General features: G+C 42.0%; 2 protein-coding genes across 3 annotated transcripts in view; one reads left to right on the forward strand and one right to left on the reverse strand.

The window, feature by feature from the left end:
* Positions 1 to 8,093: 8,093 nt before the first annotated feature.
* LOC138355735 (circumsporozoite protein-like) lies at positions 8,094 to 8,468 on the reverse strand. The gene has a single exon (XM_069311062.1). It carries the CDS (start codon positions 8,466 to 8,468, stop codon positions 8,094 to 8,096), a length of 375 nt encoding a protein of 124 aa, XP_069167163.1.
* An 11,214-nt stretch (positions 8,469 to 19,682) lies between these two features.
* Rim2 (replication in mitochondria 2) overlaps positions 19,683 to 20,638 on the forward strand; it is a 46,513-nt gene continuing 45,557 nt past the window's right edge. For both annotated transcript variants that reach the window (XR_011223362.1, XM_045736053.2), the window contains exon 1: positions 19,683 to 19,835. Coding sequence is in view for 1 of the 2 variants with exons in the window: in XM_045736053.2 (XP_045592009.1) it covers positions 19,792 to 19,835 (44 nt within the window). In the remaining variant the exon portion in view is untranslated. The remainder of the gene's footprint in view (positions 19,836 to 20,638) is intronic.

Genomic DNA, 20,638 nt, shown 5'->3' on the forward strand with positions numbered 1-20,638 from the left:
GGGATCACAGGATCACAAGTCCAGTGTGCTGTCCGCTCGGCCTGTTGCCCCGGAGAATCTGTATTCCCAGTAAATCCTTCACTTTCATTGTCAGTACTTCAAATGGTATCAGACACTCTTTGTTGTAACCCACATCACTAGGAAACTTCAAATCGGCGGAAATGTGGCGAGGGAGCCCATTAGGCAGGAAACACCGCCACCCTGGAAGTTGACGAACAATGCAAGGCTCCGTGGAGGTCGTAGGAACAATTCAACACGTCCGCCTGCTCCGAATACGTCTGACTAACTAATTTTTTAACTACTGTAATTTGTTTACAGTAGTATGCATCATGATAGTAGCATTTACAGTTTTGTAGATACAAAAATAATTTTTAATGTGATTAAAGACGCGATAATAATATATTTCTACCATATTTAATTGTAATAAATAATGTTCAGGATTACCGGCCTTTTTATAATTATACATATAAATTGACACATTTCATAGTATGCAAATATATCATGTTTATTACTATAAATAAATCAATAAATGAACTTAGGAAAAAACGATTTTTACAGATTGTAGACATAAACTCTACATATAAGGTGTAAGTTTCATGTAAATTGAATACAAAGTGAAAGAGTAGAAGTTACGTTTATGTTACTTGTACAAGAATGTAACAACTCTTGTATATATCTCAAAAAAAAAAAAAAAAAAAAAAAAACTTGAAAAGAAATGATTAAAAAACGAAGTCTAAGGTGCTGCCATCTGTGGCTGAGGTTGACATCAACCAATTTCCTCCAAAATCGGCACCTTTACAGATAGGCTCACGTGCAGTCAGGTGTTTAAGTTTCATGCAAATCGTCCGATAAATAAATAAGAAAAAAAGGTAAAAAAAAAATATTTTTTTAACTAAATTTTGTTTTTATAAAACTAATTATTATTTTTTATTATATGCTAGTGTGTGTAGACATGATTTCAGTTGACACTTGTGTTTGATGTTAATTTTTTAACATTTTGGAAAATTGTTGACATATAATTAAATATTTTTTCTCCCTATTTATGCTACGATGCTGAGACTCGGACCAGATGAAGCTCTTTTCATATACAACTAGCCAAAAAAGTTTGATTGAAATCGAACTAGTTTTCATTTATTGCATATTTTTTGCAATTTGAAAATTATGCCTCCAAAGTGGTGGGGCAGCGAACCTAGAGGTGTATGTGGGCCAACGTTGTGCTCTTAGGCACCAAGAAATCTTATGACAATAAAGATCTTGTTGCTCTAGATTTTTCCCGAATACCTGCCATTGCTGTTCCACAAGCAAGATTTTGTTTGTATAGACTTCATATATCTCAGTACTGGCCACCAGTGAACGGTATTGTTTCCCCTAATCGAGGTAAGACTTAGTCTGATTTTGTCGATTCAGCAACATTAAAAGTCGGATAAATGAAGTTAACTGAACGTATAGCAAATATCATTGTTGTTTTCGGAGACTATAATCGTTTCACTCTTGAAATGCAACTGCTATTCAATTTAACATATCCTGTACAATAAATCAACAACCCTATTTCCCAAACCAATATTTACCCAGTTCTTTTTTTACTCAAACCTGATTACATTTGTATCTGTGATGTGTGTTTTATTTTATATTGCTATATCTAACGCATTAATTAATATCCCCTTTATACCCCTTCATTCATTTGTATACTTCAATCGTGCCACCCCATACTCTTCTCTTTTCTAGGGATTGTAAATTAAACTTTTTAAATCTTTCATCATAAGGGAGGCTCATTCCATAGAACGGTCACTAAAATTTAACTATGCAATCCAAATGGGGACTAATAAAAAGGTCAGAATCTTACATTTGCAACATTGAATTGCATGTCAATCTTTCATTCATTTTAAAAGCCAATCTAAATCTTCCTGCAGCGCTTTGAGTCTGATTTTATTTGCTGCTCAATTATTATCATCTGCAAAATTGCAAATGTTGCTGTTCATTCCTATATAAATCATTTACGTTTATGATATACAACAGAAGTTCCAGGACAGAACCGTGGGATACCCCACTTATATAGGTTTCCCACTCAGCCTTAACTCCATTTATGCTAGCCCTCAGTTTATTTTTAAATACCCAAGCCTTAATCACACTTAAAATACCCGACCCCCCCTTCGTACCCGTACCATGTGCCTCTATCTAATGAGTGTTTTGACGGGCACTAAGGGCATGTATTTAGCGTATCCATGATCTGTGGTCATCCCCCACCCCAAAACCTGCACATTGGTGCCGAACCTGCAGGAGTTAGTGCTATGCTTATGCCTACTCACGAGCTGAGCTGACCAATCGTAACACAGCTAGATGAGGGATGTATTTCGATTTGTGTAGAATTTATGTGCCACAGAACCATGAATCGGTTGAATGTTTACCCCACACCCACCAAACCTCTTTCTGATCTCCGCCTTGTTGTTGTTGTTTTAGATTCAGCTCCTCAGAACAAAAGTTCCAAGTAGCACGGGCTATGGTGAGCCCGTAGTGGACTTACCTGGCACAGGAGCGAGGCTGTGTATGTGTGATCTCCGCCTTCCCCAAACAACATTAAAATGCTTGTTTGTTCAATCCTGAAGGGGGGAAGGGGAGGTCTTAGATTATAGGATAGGAGCATGCGTGTAAGTCACTCGATATCAGTCATTCAGAAATCAGTTAATCTTTACTTATCACAAAAGATCTTTCATGAATATTATTGAATTAATAATTGGAAAGCGTGTAACATAAACCTAATTTTGATTCCGAATCCATTAAATTGTCTCTTATGGAAATTAAGGTTGTTGTGGAGTTGCGTGGTGACCACCGGCCAGGTCGGACGCTCCTGAGGTCTCTCCGCACTGGCTAGTGTTTACGTTGGGTGACTGCTGGTTTGCCCTGCTGGTGGTGGTTTGCCACTGACAGGGTGACGTTTGCCTTAGCCATGGGGTCGTCTCGCCTTCCAGTGCAGAGGACATTGTCGGCTGGTCTGGCATTTACGGTGCCGGTGGACCATCCATTGGTTGGTGTCGCCCTGATGGACGTGCTTCATGTGCAGCTGTCGGACCTGGTGGGCATCCAGCTGCTTCAGGGCCACCGTGCTGTGGTCAAGTTCCGCCTCCAGGCTGCCTTTCAAGCGTTTCTCGAGCGTTGTGAGGGGCGTGTTTACCCTCTCCCTGATTCAGCTGGCTCAGTTAAGGTGGTGAATCTTAGTGTCACCTTGACGTCTGTGGCGGTGCATGGTGCCCCCTTCGAATTTCAGGACGACTTTTTAACCTCCTGTTTTGAGCGATTTGGGACAGTGTTAAGTGTTCGTTGGAACAAGGTCGTTGCCGGGCACTGTGTTGGTATGCTTGACGGCTCTCGCACCCTGACAATGTCGCTGAAGTGTAGTGTACCGTCGTCGATGTCCGTGTTGGGATACACGCTCCGCTGCCAGTATCGGGGTCAACCGCGTACCTGTTATCGGTGTGGTCACGAGGGTCATCTGGCTGCGGCGTGCGACGTGGGAGCAACTGGTCGGGTGCATGTTTTTCGTGCGGAGGATTTCCCGCCCTTGTTACGTTCGGACGGTTCTGAGGACGGAGTAGGTGCTGTGCCTGAGGCGCCTGATTGCCTGTCTGCTGCTCCGCCTGTTGCGGCGAATTCTACGGCCTGTGCGACACGTCTGATGACTGCTGTGACCCCTGGGGTTGTTGAGCCGGTGTGTGTGGGTGTCGGGCCGTCGCCTGAGCTGCGAGTAGTGCAGGATGTCCCGGTGGAGGTCCATGTCCCGCCCCCGCCTGTGGATGTGATACCGGCTCCCGGGAACGCAGGTTCTGCTGTTTTAGAGGGGGTGCTTCGGCAGGGGGAGGTGCCTGCCGTGCCTGTGTGTGTTGGTGACTGTAGTTCTGCTCTTTCCATCCCTTTGCAGAAGCGCGCGCGTCGGTGTTCTGAGGCTGTTTCCCTGGATGATGTGGACAGTGTGGGTGATGTGGCCTCTGTGGGCTCTTCGGACGGTGCGGGTGTGGCCTGTGTGGATGTGAAGATGGTGGCCGTGCCTGCGGCGGGGCCTGCTGGGCGTGGTGTGGTGCGGCCTGTCTCGAAGCGTTCACGGCGGGCTCGGAGTGTCTCTCCCCTTCGTGGTGTGCCTTGGGAGGAGGTGGGGGAGTATGGTGATCTGGCGCCTCCCGCCGAGGATGATGGTGCTGTGCGGGGCTCCGAAGTTGCTACCTGTGCCTCACCTCCTGCGTCTCCTGCTGTTGGATCTCCGCAGTGGGGGGTTGTGCCTGATGATCGTGACCTTGTCGTGCTGTTGCGGAAAGATGTGCGCCAGGGGGCCTCGGCTCCTGTGCCCGGTGGTGGGGTCGGTGCCGCGCCTGCCTCCCCTGCTGTATCCCCTCCTTCCTTGCTCCGGTCTGGGGATTGCCTAGTCCCGTCTGCTGGGGTCGTGCCCTGTGAGGGTCCGGAGTTGGGCCCTTATCGAGATGCCCGGGTGCTTCCGATCCCGTGGTGCTCGTCCACTGTCTGGGTGTCGCGGGTGAAGGAGTTTGTGTATAGGGTGCCAGATAGGATGTCTCAGCCGAGGGCGCCGCCTGGTGGCCGGCTGCCTGCTGACCTGCGGGTGATTTGGGAAGCGTACTGCTTGCGCTTTCCGATACACAAGTTTCCGGAGAAGTATTAGTTCCCGTCTTGCGCACACTGCTAAGCCGTGCGTGGGTCAGCTGCCACCGTGACCACGACGCCCCGCCCCCCGGTGCGGGGTGTCTCCCTCTAACGTTCGCCTCTGTTTTCGTCGCCTCTCCTCTCTCTACGGCCCATCACATCTACCGCTTTTGACTTTCTTCTCCTCCTAACCGTCAACGCGTCTCCTTACGTCTGTCCTGGTGCAGTCATCGGGAGGGTTAACCCTTCATGCAAACTGCACCTATTCTCAAGAAGAAGGTTGTTGTGAGACTGACGACGGAAATAGCCTGTATACGCCGCCTTGCCGAGGCGGTTTCCGGAATGGAAGCTAAAACTGGAGTCACTAACCCGCAAAGGACGAAGATAATCAGCATAGATAATTCAACCTACCTGACGACTCTTGGCCACTTCTGCCGATTCCTGGCCATCTATCACGACTCATGGCCATCTTTGACGATTCCTGGCCATCTATTACGACTCATGGCCATCTTTGACGATTTCTGGTCATGTCTGACGATTCTTGGCCACACCTGGGGACCCCCGGCCACACTTGGAGACTCCGGCAGAGAGGGCACTGTTGTGGGACGAGGAAGACTGATGCTTCACGTTGTAAACAATACCAGCAGCAACACGCTACCATCACCAACGGTCGGCGCCACACTAAGCGCCACCTTGCTGCAAAACATTTAAAAGATACTTCATAACTTGTGTGGTAGGTGTTCAGCTATTAAAAATGCATATAATATGTCGAACACTGAAATTACAGAACTATTTATTTGCTGAAATTAGAATTTTCTCTAATATGGAGGAGTTTCACACAAAATTATGTTTTATGAAAAACACTTTACACACGTCTGGCTACTAATGACGTTCGATCTTTTCCCCGATTACTTTGCTCTCTTCCTATATTTAGCTATTTTGTTAATGCTTCATGCACGTACTGCAAATACAAAATAATTACCAACTTGCTGTTCATTCAAAACAAGAATTTTCTCAAATATAAATTAATATTATAATATATTAGCATATTGTGCATATATAGGCATAGGTTAGGTTAGGTATTTAGGTTCGGTTGGCGATTATTTGCATTTGTAGTACGTGGGTGAAGCATTTATAGCGTTGTGGTTCGAACAAAACTCGTCAGTGAAGCACTTGTTCCGGAAGTGTTCGAACGAAATCAGTTGTGAGTCGTGTGTAAACCGCTTTTCATTCATAAACAGGGGGTTTGGCGGGTGGATGGAATCACTTTTGGATCTTTGTTTGGAGGACGGGCTGCATTACATCTAGCGGTCGACCCCACAGACGCATTCATAAATGTTAACATGCTGTTTATTAAAAACAGGAATGTCCTCAAATATAAATTAATATTATAATATATTAGCATATTGTGCATATATAGGCATAGGTTAGGTTAGGTGTTTAGGTTCTGTTGGCGATTATTTATATTTGAAGTACGTGGGTGAAGCGTTTACAGCGTAGTGATTCGAATAAAATTAGGCAGTGAAGCACTTGTTCCGGAAGTGTTCGAACGTCCGCAGTTGTGAGTCATGTGTAAACCGTTTTTCATTTATAAACATGGGGTTTGGCGGGTTCATGGAATCACTTTTGGGTCTTTGTTTGGAGAATGGGCTGGTAAGTGTTTGGACGTCATCAGTGAGAACTTGGGATCGACCGCTGGATGGAATGGACTTGGTCTGAGGACAGGATGGCAGAGAACCAGCAAGCAGTTAAACTTACCAATCTCTTTTTCAAATTTGCTTAGTGCTGTTAACGATAACTTGGGATTGAGCACAAATCACCGGAAACGAGCGTCCACAGTCTCCGACGTTAGACACAGGATTTTTACGTACAAAAGTTATATTTCTTCCTGTCCTGTGTACCCTTTCTTCAGTAAAAATTGCAACTGAAGGAAAGTTGCCCACTCACTCTCCTGAGAATGATGTACCGGACTGACACAGAGCTTGAAATAACCAGGTTTTCTTGGCCAGCCAAGTTGATTCTCTCCTCCAGGCCTTGGCAGCCTCAGGCCGCACGCTGAGACATTCCTTCAAATCCTACTCAGTCACCTTGCACTGCGCATGCGAAATATTTCTTAAAGTGACGCTGTGGTCTCTGTTATAAAAGATTATTACATAGCCTAATTTTAAACATATTGGTCAGATTCTTGGGTTCTGATGGTTTGTGGCATTTAAATTGATGTTCAAATATGGCTTGAGGGATGACACGCCCACCATCTTCCCGTTACTGCATCACCTCTGACTCTCCCATAATGAATTCACCAGCTATTATCTTCCACGTATTACTTGTACTAGTAAATATATTTAATGGAAATGTTTCCTCACAGATATAACAACATAGGATAAAAACCCACACTTACGTATTTGTTTATTTTATGTCAAGATTTACACCAAGGAGTAAACAACAACGTATTAGTCTTTGAAATGTAAATCTCATCCTAACCTCAGACCTCGATATAGAACTCAGAAGAATGCGATAGATTTGGTGTAATTTTTTACATAAAATACATACGTGTGGGTTTTTATCCTAAGTAAAAATATTCTCCACAATTGTGAGGTTGTGGCATATACGTATTCTAAAATCAATGCTACGCTTGCAATGGAAATTTATAACTTAAAACTACAACACAGGCAAAAAGTATGACTTTGAAATGCATCACAACTCAGATAATTTGTTACTATCACTGAAAACTTGCTACGCTTCTCAACTAATATCTGAATATTAATATTTAAAAACGGTGCTACACCCAACCCTTTGCTGTCTAGTTATGAATCATTTCATATGTTGAGTTGTTTCACCTGACTCATTCCCTTCATGGGAATCCTCTCTCACAGAATGATCGCGGGAAACACCGCATTTCCCCTTCGAAAGTGACAATCTTATTAGTAAGAGTGCTTTAGCGCCTCAAGGTTCACCTTCTGGCATGCTAGGCTATCCTTGGTATACTTGGCGGGGCCAATCGCTAGTGACACTGAACAATATACTTTATATATCTTGCTTATATGCTCTCAGCCATGGCATATTTTGCAAGTATGGTGTTTATCATGGGGTATTTGGAAGGGCATTTTTTTGTTGACGGAGTTGGAAGTGTTTTGTTGGCGGATCTGGAATTTTTGGTTGACCTATATATATATATATATATATATATATATATATATATATATATATATATATATATATATATATATATATATATATATATATATATATATATATATATATATATAATGCCAAAGGGCCAAAGTGTGTTGGGCGGAGGCAGGAAAGTCGCGGTGACTGACTGTTCAGATATGTTAACCCTATGTTAGATGTATGTTAGAGGAGGCGAGACTCATCTGCTGCAGCCTTCATACCGCTATACTGACGCCATGACTCTCAAACTATATTTACACGCTGATGTGTGAACAACTTTACCCAGCGTTCATGCCAGCGTTCGCACCAGCGTTCATGCCAGCGTTCGCACTAACTTTCATGCCAACGTTCGCACTAGCTTTCACGCTAGCGTTCGCACTAGCTTTCATGCCAGCGTTTGCACCAGCTTTCATGCCAGCGATCGCACTAGCTTTCATGCCAGCGTTTGCACTAGCTTTCATGCCAGCGTTCGCACTAGCTTTCATGCCAGCGATCGAACTAGCTTTCATGCCAACGTTCGCACTAGCTTTCACGCTAGCGTTCGCACTAGCTTTCATACCAGCGTTCGCACTAGCTCTCATGCCAGCGATCGCACTAACTTTCATGCCAGCGTTCGCACTAGCTTTCAGGCCAGCGTTCGCACTAACTTTCATGCCCGCGTTCGCACTAGCTTTCATGCCAGCGTTCGCGCTAGCTTTCATGCCAGCGTTCGCACCGCTTTCATGCCAGCGTTCGCACCAGCTTTCATGCCAGCGTTCGCACTAGCTTTCATGCCAGCGTTCGCACCAGCTTTCATGCCAGCGTTCGCACTAGCTTTCATGCCAGCGTTCGCACTAGCTTTCACACAGAATGCAAAAACAGTGGAGGATTCCTAGGTAAGAGAAGTTCAATGTCCAAAGCCACCAAGGCTGGATACATTAGGCTGGAAGTAAGGCTAATTACATGGTTCTTAGTTTCTCTTTTAAAATGGTTTAGAGAAGAACAGTCTTTAATGTGATAGGGGAGATCATTCCAGAGGATTGGAACCCTTCATTTGCAAAGTATTTCTGCTTTGTTCAAATCGCACTTTTGGGATATCTCTCCAAGTCGCACCCTTGGGATATCTCTCCAAGTTGCACCCTTGGGATATCTCGCAAAGTCGCACTCTTGAGATCTCTCCAAGTCGCACTTTTTGGATATCTCTCCAAGTCGCACTCTTGAGATATCTCCAAGTCACACTCTTGAGATATCTCTCCAAGTCACACTCTTGAGATATCTCTTCAAGTTACATTCTTGGGATATCTCTCCAAGTCCCACTCTTAGGAAACTTAGTGTCTATGTGTATTCACTCCAGCGTTCTCCTCTGGATTTGAACTAGCGTTTACACAGCACGGATCCCAGCGTTCATTATTTAGTAAACAGTGGATAATATATATTGCACAGTGAAGCTAGTTGCTTAGCAAAGAGACAGTGGCCATGGCTGAGATAGTGGTTTCTGTTGATAAGCACCACAGAGAACCTAGTTAATAGCCTGTGACCCAAAGCATCAGTAGTTCCAACTAACAGACAGTAAAAGACGGGTTCTTAGGCATTATAAAGTTGACTTGTTTTATAAAGTGATCATAACATATATTCAGTAACTTTAGCAACAGCCCAGAATTAACAAAGTGGCTGATAAGCATATTAACAGAGCTTTCTAAATTTCATACTAATTCTTGGGTATACAGTTTATAATTGCAGATATTACTTTATGACATTATTATTACTTTCTCTTAGGTAAATAATTTACTGTAAATTTGTGTAAAGAAACCCATCTGTAAATGTACAAAATATTTATAAATAACGTTTTTCAAATCAGTAACCATATTTGAAAGTGACTGGGAAAACAAGAGTGACCCTGGGTAAACTGGTGACCCTGGGGTAAACAAGAGCGACCCTGGGTAAACAAGAGTGACCCTGGGTAAACCAGTGACCCTGAGTAAAAAAGGATGACCCCTGGGTAAAGAAGTGCCTGGTAGTATACCAAGGGACCCTGACAAGAAGACAGCAACCCTGGCTACGGGAGCCAGAGGAGTGACCTCGGGCGAGGCGGAGTGCGACGTAGTGGCGCCCATGACCAACACCACCATAATAAAGCGCCTCGACTGAAGGCTGGCAACCTTCACCACCTGCTGCGCACGGATGCCACGTCGCCAATATTAATGCCGGGTAGAGTAGAGCTGCTCATGAAATATTTAGTTTTGTATTGTAATTACCTTGTGTCGTGTATTTAATTTTTACGATGAATACCTCGTTTGAAACTGAACTCTGTTGCCATATTATATAATGGTATATAACATAAGGAGGCTTATATAATGTACACAAATATTTTTTTTAGTTCATTGCCGAAGCTGTAAGATTTTAATATGGCAATCAAATGATATGAAGCCAGCCCTTTATTAAGGGGGTACCAAATACCCGCTCTAGTATATTATCTAGTATACCCGCTTAAGGTCTCAACTCAACCCGTTCTCTCATCACATGTTGACGTCAAAATCACCAACGGACTTCATTCATAATGATGAATGAACCCTTTCCACCACTGCCCACTGGGTGGGTATGGGGTGCATAATAAATAAATGAAATTAAAGTTTTACAAATAATGTAGTATTATAAATCATCAGCCCGTTCTCGCGAGCGTTCCCAACTTCAAGAAACTTCCGTGTTCAACTGAGGCAGCCTCAGACGTGTTGAATGCAGCGTTTCTCTAACGGAGTTCCTCGAGCCTTAGGATTCCCGCGAGAGGTCCCTAGGGATTCCGCAAGAGATATTGATAAATAGGCTACTGCTATTACTTAAGAGTGAAGAATGTTATCAGCAAATTTCAAGTCTTATTGAAACCCATCTCGAAGATCTGTTGATCAAACTCGAGCATTATTTCCCCCTCCCTTTCACTTCAAGTGTATGACTGGTGTGGATCCCTCATCCCGAGGACTCGACTTCAAGAGAAGAGGAAAAACTTTGTGAGCTGCATTAGTTATGGATTTCTGTGAAAGTTGATTATCCTGCCTTTCATAGGAAAGCAGTAAATATCCTGCTACAGGTTTCAACGTCCTACATTTATAAACAAATTTTGTCTCATTCTACCAGCCTCAAGAGCAAAGCCAGAAAACGTGTGTTTATCTAAAGTTCGACCCCGAATTAAGTATTAGTGTACCAAAACACAAGCTCGGGTTTCCCATTAGAGAAGGAAATTTTATAATTTAAATTGGCTTAAAAAAATAACATTGTCTTGACCCACATATTTGTTCATATTGCCTTGATATACCAAATGTTTTGTTTCTTTCAACGTTGTTAATGTTTATTTCTTTGTTTTTACATATATGGTTGATTTGTGTCATTAATAAATACATATTTTTGAGATTAATAAATACATATTTTTGAGATTAATAAATATATATTTTTGAGATTAATAAATACATACTTTTGAGATTAATAAATACATATTTTTGAGATTAATAAATACATATCATTGAGATTAATAAATAAATATATATATATATATATATATATATATATATATATATATATATATATATATATATATATATATATATATATATATATATATATATATATATATATATATATATATTATTTTTGCGCAGGGATTCCTTGAGATGAAAATTATTTCAAGGGTTACACAAGGGTAAAAAGGTTGACAAACGCTGGTATATAGCCTAACTTGTGAGTGTTATTAATGGCCTTACACATCTGTGTCACGCAGGGCAGACTTAACCACACTGTAGGCTCTAGGCAAAGCACTGCACTGAGCCCTCTACCCAGATGATAGGCACTGGGCACCCCCCTATCCCAGATGATAGGCACTGGGCACCCCCCTATCCCAGATGATAGGCACTGGGCACCCCCTTACCCCAGATGATAGGCACTGGCCACCCCCTCCCCCCTACCCCAGATGATAGGAACTGGGGGGCCCCGAACTCAGGTGATGAGCACTGGATTGCCCTACCCAAATGCTAGGCACTGAGAGCCCAGGTCATTGATATTATACACATGATTTGAAAATGATTATTAAATCCTAGACCTTTCCAGCGGGAGGTCGAATTATTATCCACTCTGCCAAGAGATATTGGGCTGGATGGTAGAGCGACGGTCTCGCTTCATGCAGGTCAGCGTTCAATCCCAGACCGTCCAAGTACCTTACCTCTCATGAACAATATGGGAGCATGGGGCCCCTGGGTCCAGCGGTCCAGCGTGCCCATGAATTAAGATAGCACTGGTGTTCTGTATCTGAACATTAATCAACTTCTGAAGAGCGTCTTGGTAATGCTGATAACGAGCGCTGCATTAAAAATGGGACCGAAGAATGTTCAAATCAGATACGTGACGATGGATGACTGAAGGTATATACGTTCCACTGAACAATCTTTGATGATACGTGCCTTGATGCACGAGTTCATACATTTATGAGACAAATATTTACGATCAGCTAGCATATGTTTATGAGATGAACTTAGACAAATATACCGCTATTGATCAGTGTTCACTAGCTACTGGATTGATCAGTGTTCACTAGCTACTGGATTGATCAGTGTTCACTAGCTACTGTTCTTAGATCAGTGTTCACTAGCTACTGTTCTTAGGTCAGTGTTTACTAGCTGCTGTTCTTAGGTCTTTATTTACTATTTGTGTCTGCAGAATCGAGCTATTAGCTCTTAAACCCCGCCTTTCTAACCAATCTATTTTCCTCTTATGTCTACTACATATATTTTCTAACACAGAAAGCCCCAGGAAGCAGCCCGTAGCAGCTGTCTAACTTCCAGGTACCTGTTTACTGCTAGGTGAACATCAGGGTGAATGAAATTCTGCTCACTTGTTTCTGCCTCAGCCGGGAATCGAACCCGAGCCCTTAGGACTACGACCCCCGAGCGCTATCCATTCATCCGTGAGGCCCCAAGGCTCTTAAGAGGTAGCAGATTTACGACACGGAAAATGGAGAGGTTCCTATACTCATGTGGAGTTCTGCCAAGTTTCAGTGTTGGTTGGAGTTGTTGTCAGAGGCAATTGAGGTACATTGCCAGCTGTAAATGTATTGTTTTGAAAGTGCAATTCTATTTATCAACAACTAGGGCTTGCTCTTTGGCAAGAACTCTATGTCGGCGAGAGACGGGGAACACCGGTGTTGAGACTGACTGGCGACTCCAGCTCACTCATATGGGAAAGCCAGTTAGCAGGATTTTTAACTGTTAGAGAACGATAAGAAGGTAACACGAGATATAATGGGGACGGAACACAAAAATGGACAATGAGTATGGGTTGGACAAAAATTGCATTAATAGACTGTTTTTTAATGACAGACCCATTAATCTTCGGAGTCTGATACATAAACTTTAACAGCGTGATGAATATGATGGATGATCCTAGAGCACTTGTGTGTGAAGAGAAGATTGCCCGAGTAGTGATTACCGAGACGAGGCTCGACGTAGACTCAACACACCATACAAGAGTATAAAGTTTGAGGCTTCAAACCGCAAAACGTTTCCAAGTAAACAAAAGACAAAAAAGACGGAGCAGCTATATCTTTGAGGGAGGACGGCAAATGCAACACTAAGCCAAATATAAACGGTGAGGATCATATGGAAGCTCTATGGGTGCAAATTATTAATGGCAACGAAAAAGCTATTAAATAGGGTGTGTTGTTGTTGTTTTAGATTCAGCTACTCAGAACAAAAGTTCCAAGCAGCACGGGCTATGGTGAGCCCGTAGTGGACTTACCTGGCACAGGAGCGAGGCTGTGTATGTGTAAAAATGGGGTAGTATACAGGGCTATTTATTGGTTGAATGCTCGTTCCCTTTGCATTTCTTCGGGGTCTTAATCCTCCTTAAGGAGGGGCATGGGGGGTTAGGTCAGATCCCCCTATGACACACCCCATACAATCACAAATCACCAGTTGTGTACTCACCTATTTTTGCCTGCAGGATCGAACATTAGCTCTTGTACCCTGTCTTTCTAGCCACCGGCTGTCTAATGCAATGACCTATTTCCCTACCATATCTACTATTAAAATATGAATGAACTTTGCTTCTACAACTTGCTCTTTTAGTTCATTCTATTTTTCTACTGCTCATACATTACAAAGAAACAATTCTAGCATCTCTGTGACTCAGCTGAGTCTCCAGCTACCATCCATGCCCTCTTGTAATATTAGTATTCTGCTTGAACATTGAACTAACATATTAATTGTAAACATTTCATCTTTTTCCACTCTGTTAATCGCCCAAAATATTTTGTCTCTATCATATGTCCCTCTCCTCTTTTCTAGCGTCGTCAGGTTTAGTTCCTTCAGTCTTTTTTCGTAGTCTATCCCTCACAATTCTAGGCCGAGCCTCGTCCCAAACTTCTGAACCTTTTCGAGTTACACACAGAAATCACAATAGCGTGTTGTATCAAATGAACAAATCCAAATCCTCGTCACGGCCCTTGTTAATTGCCCATCATCAGTCAATAGACACTTATAAAGAACGTAATTACATAATTATACTGTTACAAATTTGAGTGTGTTAACATCCTCATACATCCTGGTACAACTGGTACTACTGGACTCAGTAGTGAATATTGAAGGTAATTTTACACTGTTGCATAGCATGCGGGCGGAGTTGCAACACATTGGTAAGCCCTCAAGTAGAGCTCGTGGGTGTTGGGGATCTGTAGGCGACGGAAGGGTTAGCATTATGGGTGAATAATCTCGGTGTCCTGTCCTGTCCTGTCATGTCGTCTGTTAGTTAATGCTTGGAGATGTGTTCTGTATGTGCACGCTCTCGGTAATCCTTGGTGGATCTAAGCTGTATTTTATTATTTTTATTTTTGGCGAGTTGCTTGTGGATGATAAAAAGAGTTGAGATGTAGTCTTCTATGTGTTTTTTTTTTGGGGGGGGGGGCCTTGTTACTAACGTATGGCTGAGCATTTCCTTAGAGTTGCAAATTGTGTCAAACGTATAGCCGCACAAATGCAGATGTACCTTATGTATTAATGAAAAAAAATATGCGTATTGTCACACTACCGGAGACAACGTCTGTAATGTTGTCTTTGTGAACGTATATGCTCGAGTCAATTAGTTTTCGTTGTTTGTGCTTTTCCTTCAGTGATTAGAAGAGGAGTTTGTGTATATCTCTCGGGTAATGTATCTGGTAGTAAAAAAAACGAATTATTGATAGAGTAAAGTGCAAGCTGAACTGATCCTTAATGTTCAACGTAGACAGGATTTGATCCCATATAGCTTGCATCACTCGGGACTCTCACTCTCCACGATGAGGTGGTTGCCTGGGCTTATAGGCTTAGACACTTGTACTCTTCATCTTGAGTTACTTCTAAGAATTCATTACTAACAATTTGTTGCATGCATCAGTTGCCATTTACAGTTCCTTTATGTGATCTTCATTTCTAGCTACTGTGTAGATTTCGTCGTCATACCTGCAACACATAGCGAGATCTGAGGGAATTACTATGTGATTATTTCCTACCTTACTTACGTGGGAATTCCCGAGGGGCCAACAAGCTGTCCAGTGCTACACCATGAACTGACTTGAATGACCTATTAGCCAGGCCGCAGGCAGGGGCTTCACGGGTACAGACATGTATTTAGGGACAAGCCGAAACCTTAGGTGACTCAGAGCACTGCTCCCGTGCCAGGTAAGTCCACTACGGGCTCACCATAGCACGTGCTACTTGCCCCGCTCCTGTGCCAAGTAATTTATAGGCTCACCATAGCCCGTGCTACTTGGAACTTATTCCGAGTAGCTGAATCTATAACAACAACAACTTAGGTGACAGTATAGTTACATGCCCCTTGCGGTTATTGAGTACGACGCTGATAGGCTAATAACTATTGTTTGGTACTTAGTTAATAAACGCTTCACATCGAGGACTGCTGTGAGTCCTTCAGGTCGAGTGTTTCACAGTATATCAATGAATTCTTCCATGGGACAGGTGACTATTAATGTATACTATAAGGTGTGATGGTATTATTAATGTGTTGCGTAATGCCGCATGGCGGAGCATACAGTGATGGACCACCAAAACATTAATTTTTTACAGTTAATTTTATAGTCCGGAAAAATAAAGCAAAAAACCAAACTTAAACATTCCTAGACTTAGCATAACATCTATATATATTAGGTCTAAGATAGCGTGTATTAGCTCTAGGATTGCTAGGAGAGGTTAGGTTCTATATTTATGCGCTTAAAACAAATCCCATTTGGCCAAATTCAATGATACAAAACGTAAACTTTTTGGAGGTCCATCACTACATATTGATAATTTCCACCAAATAGTTAGACTATAAGTACTAGCAGAGGGCCTATTGGCCCATACTTCCTTTTGATGCTTCTATATTGGTTCTAATACCCATAGTTTCGTGTTCTGTCTTGTATTTGTTGTATTTGTCACAAGTTTGTTCACCTCATCCAAAACTGTTGCACCATATCACCTCACCCAAATGCGTGAGGTGATATGGTGCAACAGTTATATATATATATATATATATAACTGTATATATATAACTGTTATATATATAACTGTTATATATATAATATATATATATATATAACTATATATATATATATATATATATATATATATATATATATATATATATATATATATATATATATATATATATAAAGTACTGTTTATTGTAAAAGCCACAGATGTATAAACCAGACCACAGAAGAATTGAAATTTAAATCAGTTTATTGAGGTATAAATACACACAAAGGAATGAGGTAGCTCAAGCTATTCTTACCCCGTTCAGTACAACGTGTTCATATAAACACAGCACAAACAACAAGTATATTACCGAACATTCCGAGTGATAAACATATACAATTCTTCCTTTGACCACAAGAGGGTTAAGTCTCCGCCCAGGGTGGGCACCAGGCAGGGTTAAAGGCAAGTGTTGACCAGGTTATCCACACAATATGACCTGACGCTCTCGCCACAAGAATTACGGAAATTTCCACTGAAACAAATGCTGAAAATTAACTTCAAATTAAATTGATCTGCTCACAATGCAATACTGTTTCATTTCTCAGTTAGAAATATTGTAATAATTGTCCTGACATGACTGAAAATATGTTCTATAGTCTTTTGCAGCTCCTATACTCCTTCCACAAATAAAACTTTATATATACAAAGCAGGTGTTGGAGAATAACACCCGGTGTCTATGTTGTTATATGGCTCCGTTTTGGCAATTGGTTTACAATTATTGCCTGTCCTCTCGAATAATAAAGCGAATTTTGATGTAAAAATCCCCAACGTCAAAATATGATGTACTATAAATCATATCTGCTCGCTAAATTGACGGGCTGTTACGTTTTCCATTCGTGGGTCCGTAAGTTAAGTAAGGTTAGTACATCATTGTTGTGACAACTGGAGAGGACGTTAGTTAGTTTTTAGTTTAGTTCATTTATTATGCGCCCCATACCCATCTTGTGGGCGGTAGTGGAAAGGATTACAGAGGCACATAATGGGCTCAGGGACTGAACCCCACAATTCATTTAGCTAAGCAAGTTACAATCTTGATGAGCTAGTTACAAAATTCAGTATAAGTCGTCACATCAACAATGGGTTCAATGGGTTCAACAATGGAGAGGACGGGCTGTACAATGGTAGGAGACAGGAAGCCTAGTACGCTTCACAAGGCCAGGATGCTCTGGTACAGATTTCGCAACTATTTAAGCTTGTCATTATAATGGAACCACTGTATGTTTAATGTAATCATCGGTGACAGGACTGCATAAAGATTTCCTAACTGTAGAATATACTTTTCAGAGATTTACGTGCTCAATATGAGTTTTAGGAATTAATATCGAGATTACCGCAGAAATTTTGTTGTTGATCATGGTATTTATTGGTTGATCATGGTGTTATGCTTCATACATAGCGCGCATGAAAAGGTCAGCACTGATATGTTTTCTATATATGAACTTTACCCCACACTACCAACGAGATGTTGGAATACTTACACAAACTCACTCATATTATTAATAATACTTAAAAGCACTAATCCAATAAGGTTACATAATCTGTACCCATGATCGGGCATAAATCTGATATACAAGCGCAACCAACAAAACAGACATATAACCTAGACAAGGATGTTAATATTCTCCTGTACCTGCTTTATATGTATAAAGTTTTTAAATGTGGAAGGAGTAATCAGAGTTGCAAATAACTATAGAACACATTTTCAGTCATGTCAGGATAATAATCAGAATATTTCTAACGGAGAAATAAAATATTACTACCTAGCGAGCAGATAAATTTAATTTCAAGTTAGTTTTCAGCATTGATTTCAATGGAAATTTCCGTAATTCGTGTGGCGAGAGCGTCAGGTCATATTGTGGATAAGGTCAATACCCGCCTTGAACCCAATTAACCTGGTGACCACGCTGGGCGGAGTCCAAATACCCTTTTGGTCTGACTTATACACCTATGGCTTTTACAACACACTCACGCTGACCTTCACACTATGTTGTCATCTACATGTAACACAGTGTTGCCACCATCATCCTAATATAACGTCGCATTTTGACGTTTACTCTAAGGCCAAAAATTGTCGTACTAGAAAATGGTAGCGTCTCGCGAAAATGACATACTGTCTCGTTTTATGTTTTGGGGGGTCCGTCTAATTACCACAAGCTACCACAAACTACACAAACTTCAGAAAGCTTCCTGGCAATACGTTAGTAATGAATAAATATGATATATTAAGTTAGGCTGACCTAACCTAACCTAACCTAACCTATCCTAACTAATTTTGAAAATGTGTATGGAGTCAGCCTCCACCACATCACCGCCTAATGCATTCCGTCTGTTTACTCTGACACTGAAAAAGTTCTTTCTAACGTCCCTGTAGCTCATTTGGGTACTCAAGTTTCCACCTGTGTCCACTTGTTCGTGTACCACCCGTGTTAACAGTTTATTCTTGTCTACCCTGTCAATTCCTCTGAGAATTTTGTAGGTAGTGATCATATCTTCCCTTACTCTTGTCTTCCAGAGTCGTGATCCAGGTGCATTTCACGCAGCCTTTCCTCGTAATTCATGCCTCTTAGTTTTGGGATTAGCCTAGTGGCATACCTCTGAACTTTTTCCAGTGTTTGTGTGTGTGTATGAAGAAAGTAACACGTTATACAACAACGGTTAAATAACTGTAAGCATCGAATTTCACGGAAACAAAATTTTGGACAGGTGCCTAATTGTAGGTTTTGTTATCACAGCTTTATTACTGATAGATACATTTTTCTTTCATGCAATATACACAATCATAAAATACCGACCCACGCACATTAATGCACTTAGAAGGAAAATATATGTAGCATGAGCAACGCACACATGTAGCGAGCATGAGCAACATGCGCAAGGCTTCTCATAAAGTCTGGCCATGGGGTACAGTAGAGATCTATCTATAAATAAATAAATATTCCGTATTTTTACGATCTCACAAGCCAACTGTACACAAACCAGTACAACATGCACGTGACGTGGCAACATACACACACACATGCCATCCAACATAATTATATGCACACGCAGAGCAATATGTACGCAGCACGAGCAACAAGGCAACTCTTGGTACCATTACACCTGGTGAGGGTGTAGGAGGAGGCCAGCCACCACCAAGGTCGAGCAGCCAACACCCGAGAGAGAGGGAGAGAGAGAGATAGAGAGAGCGTAGTGTAGTGGAGGGTGTGACACACAGTGTGGCTGGTCCAGGGTGTAAGTTGGATGTAAACAATATCACATGTGCAGCGTGCGGCACGGGGGGCGGCGGCCAATCAGCGCCGCCCGTCCCCCACACTCAGCCAATCACCGCCCGCTGATCACGTGATGGAAACCAACTCAAAACATCGCCAGGGCAGCAGACGATCAGTGATGTCTAGACCAGTGACTGGGAGGGAGGCTGTTCGTCACGGGAGTCAGTAACACAAGTTCACAATGAGTCTTAACAGGGATACCTTAATCCATCTGTTTGCAGGCGGGTAAGCCCTATAATTTTGCCTCAAGTCTCCAGGAGATGAGTGGACATGTGGGAGTGGAGCTTTCCACCCGTGTGGCCGCGTGAGCCCAAGCACGCTGTTGTGTTCTCTTCAATAACCTATAAAACCCAAGCTAGTGAATAAAACTAGAAACGTTTTAGAGGTTGCGAAACGTTTTGTCATGGCTTGAAGAGTGGAGAATAAAATGTATCGTTAAACACTATGGCTAACGTACTGGGCTATGGGCACGACCTCGCGGGTGAAAACAGGTTTATTGAACGGGAGTCAGCAAGGGCCAAGGCCTGTGAAGGCCTCGCCGGGATGTTGTGTTGCATGCTGTTATCATGCTTCGTATACCCATTGTGTGGGCAGTTGTGACAGTTTAAAAATAAAAGTAATCTTTTGCTCATTCTGTTGGTAGTAAATAGTTAAAGATCCAGAGCCCTCAAGTCGACTGTGTGACTTGTGCAGAGATTTGACTTTTTTAATGAATGAATAATGAACTCGTATATAATGACGTCAGGAAATGGACCCAGACGTTCATTAAATTTAACAAATTTGTGATTAACTGCATTAGTTATAATTGCATAACAATTGGCAGTGATAAATTTTTGCAGCATTTATTAAAGTGACAAAGTTTTGGGACACTATCAAATCTTACTATGTGGATTTTTAATGAAATATTTGTGCCTGGTTTGGCATTAATTGTTTGCTCTTGGACAATAAATTAATTGGCCTTCTCCTTTTGAGTGTATCAAAATAATGGGCCACATCATAATCCTTATTCCAATATATTCTCAATCCCA

This window comes from Procambarus clarkii, chromosome 6 (assembly GCF_040958095.1).
Source record: "Procambarus clarkii isolate CNS0578487 chromosome 6, FALCON_Pclarkii_2.0, whole genome shotgun sequence".
NCBI lineage: Eukaryota > Metazoa > Arthropoda > Malacostraca > Decapoda > Cambaridae > Procambarus > Procambarus clarkii.

Coding starts and splice junctions, on each gene's coding strand:
- LOC138355735 (XM_069311062.1), bottom strand. CDS start 8,468: ATGAAAGTTAGTGCGAACGCTGGCCTGAAAGCTAGTGCGAACGCTGGC.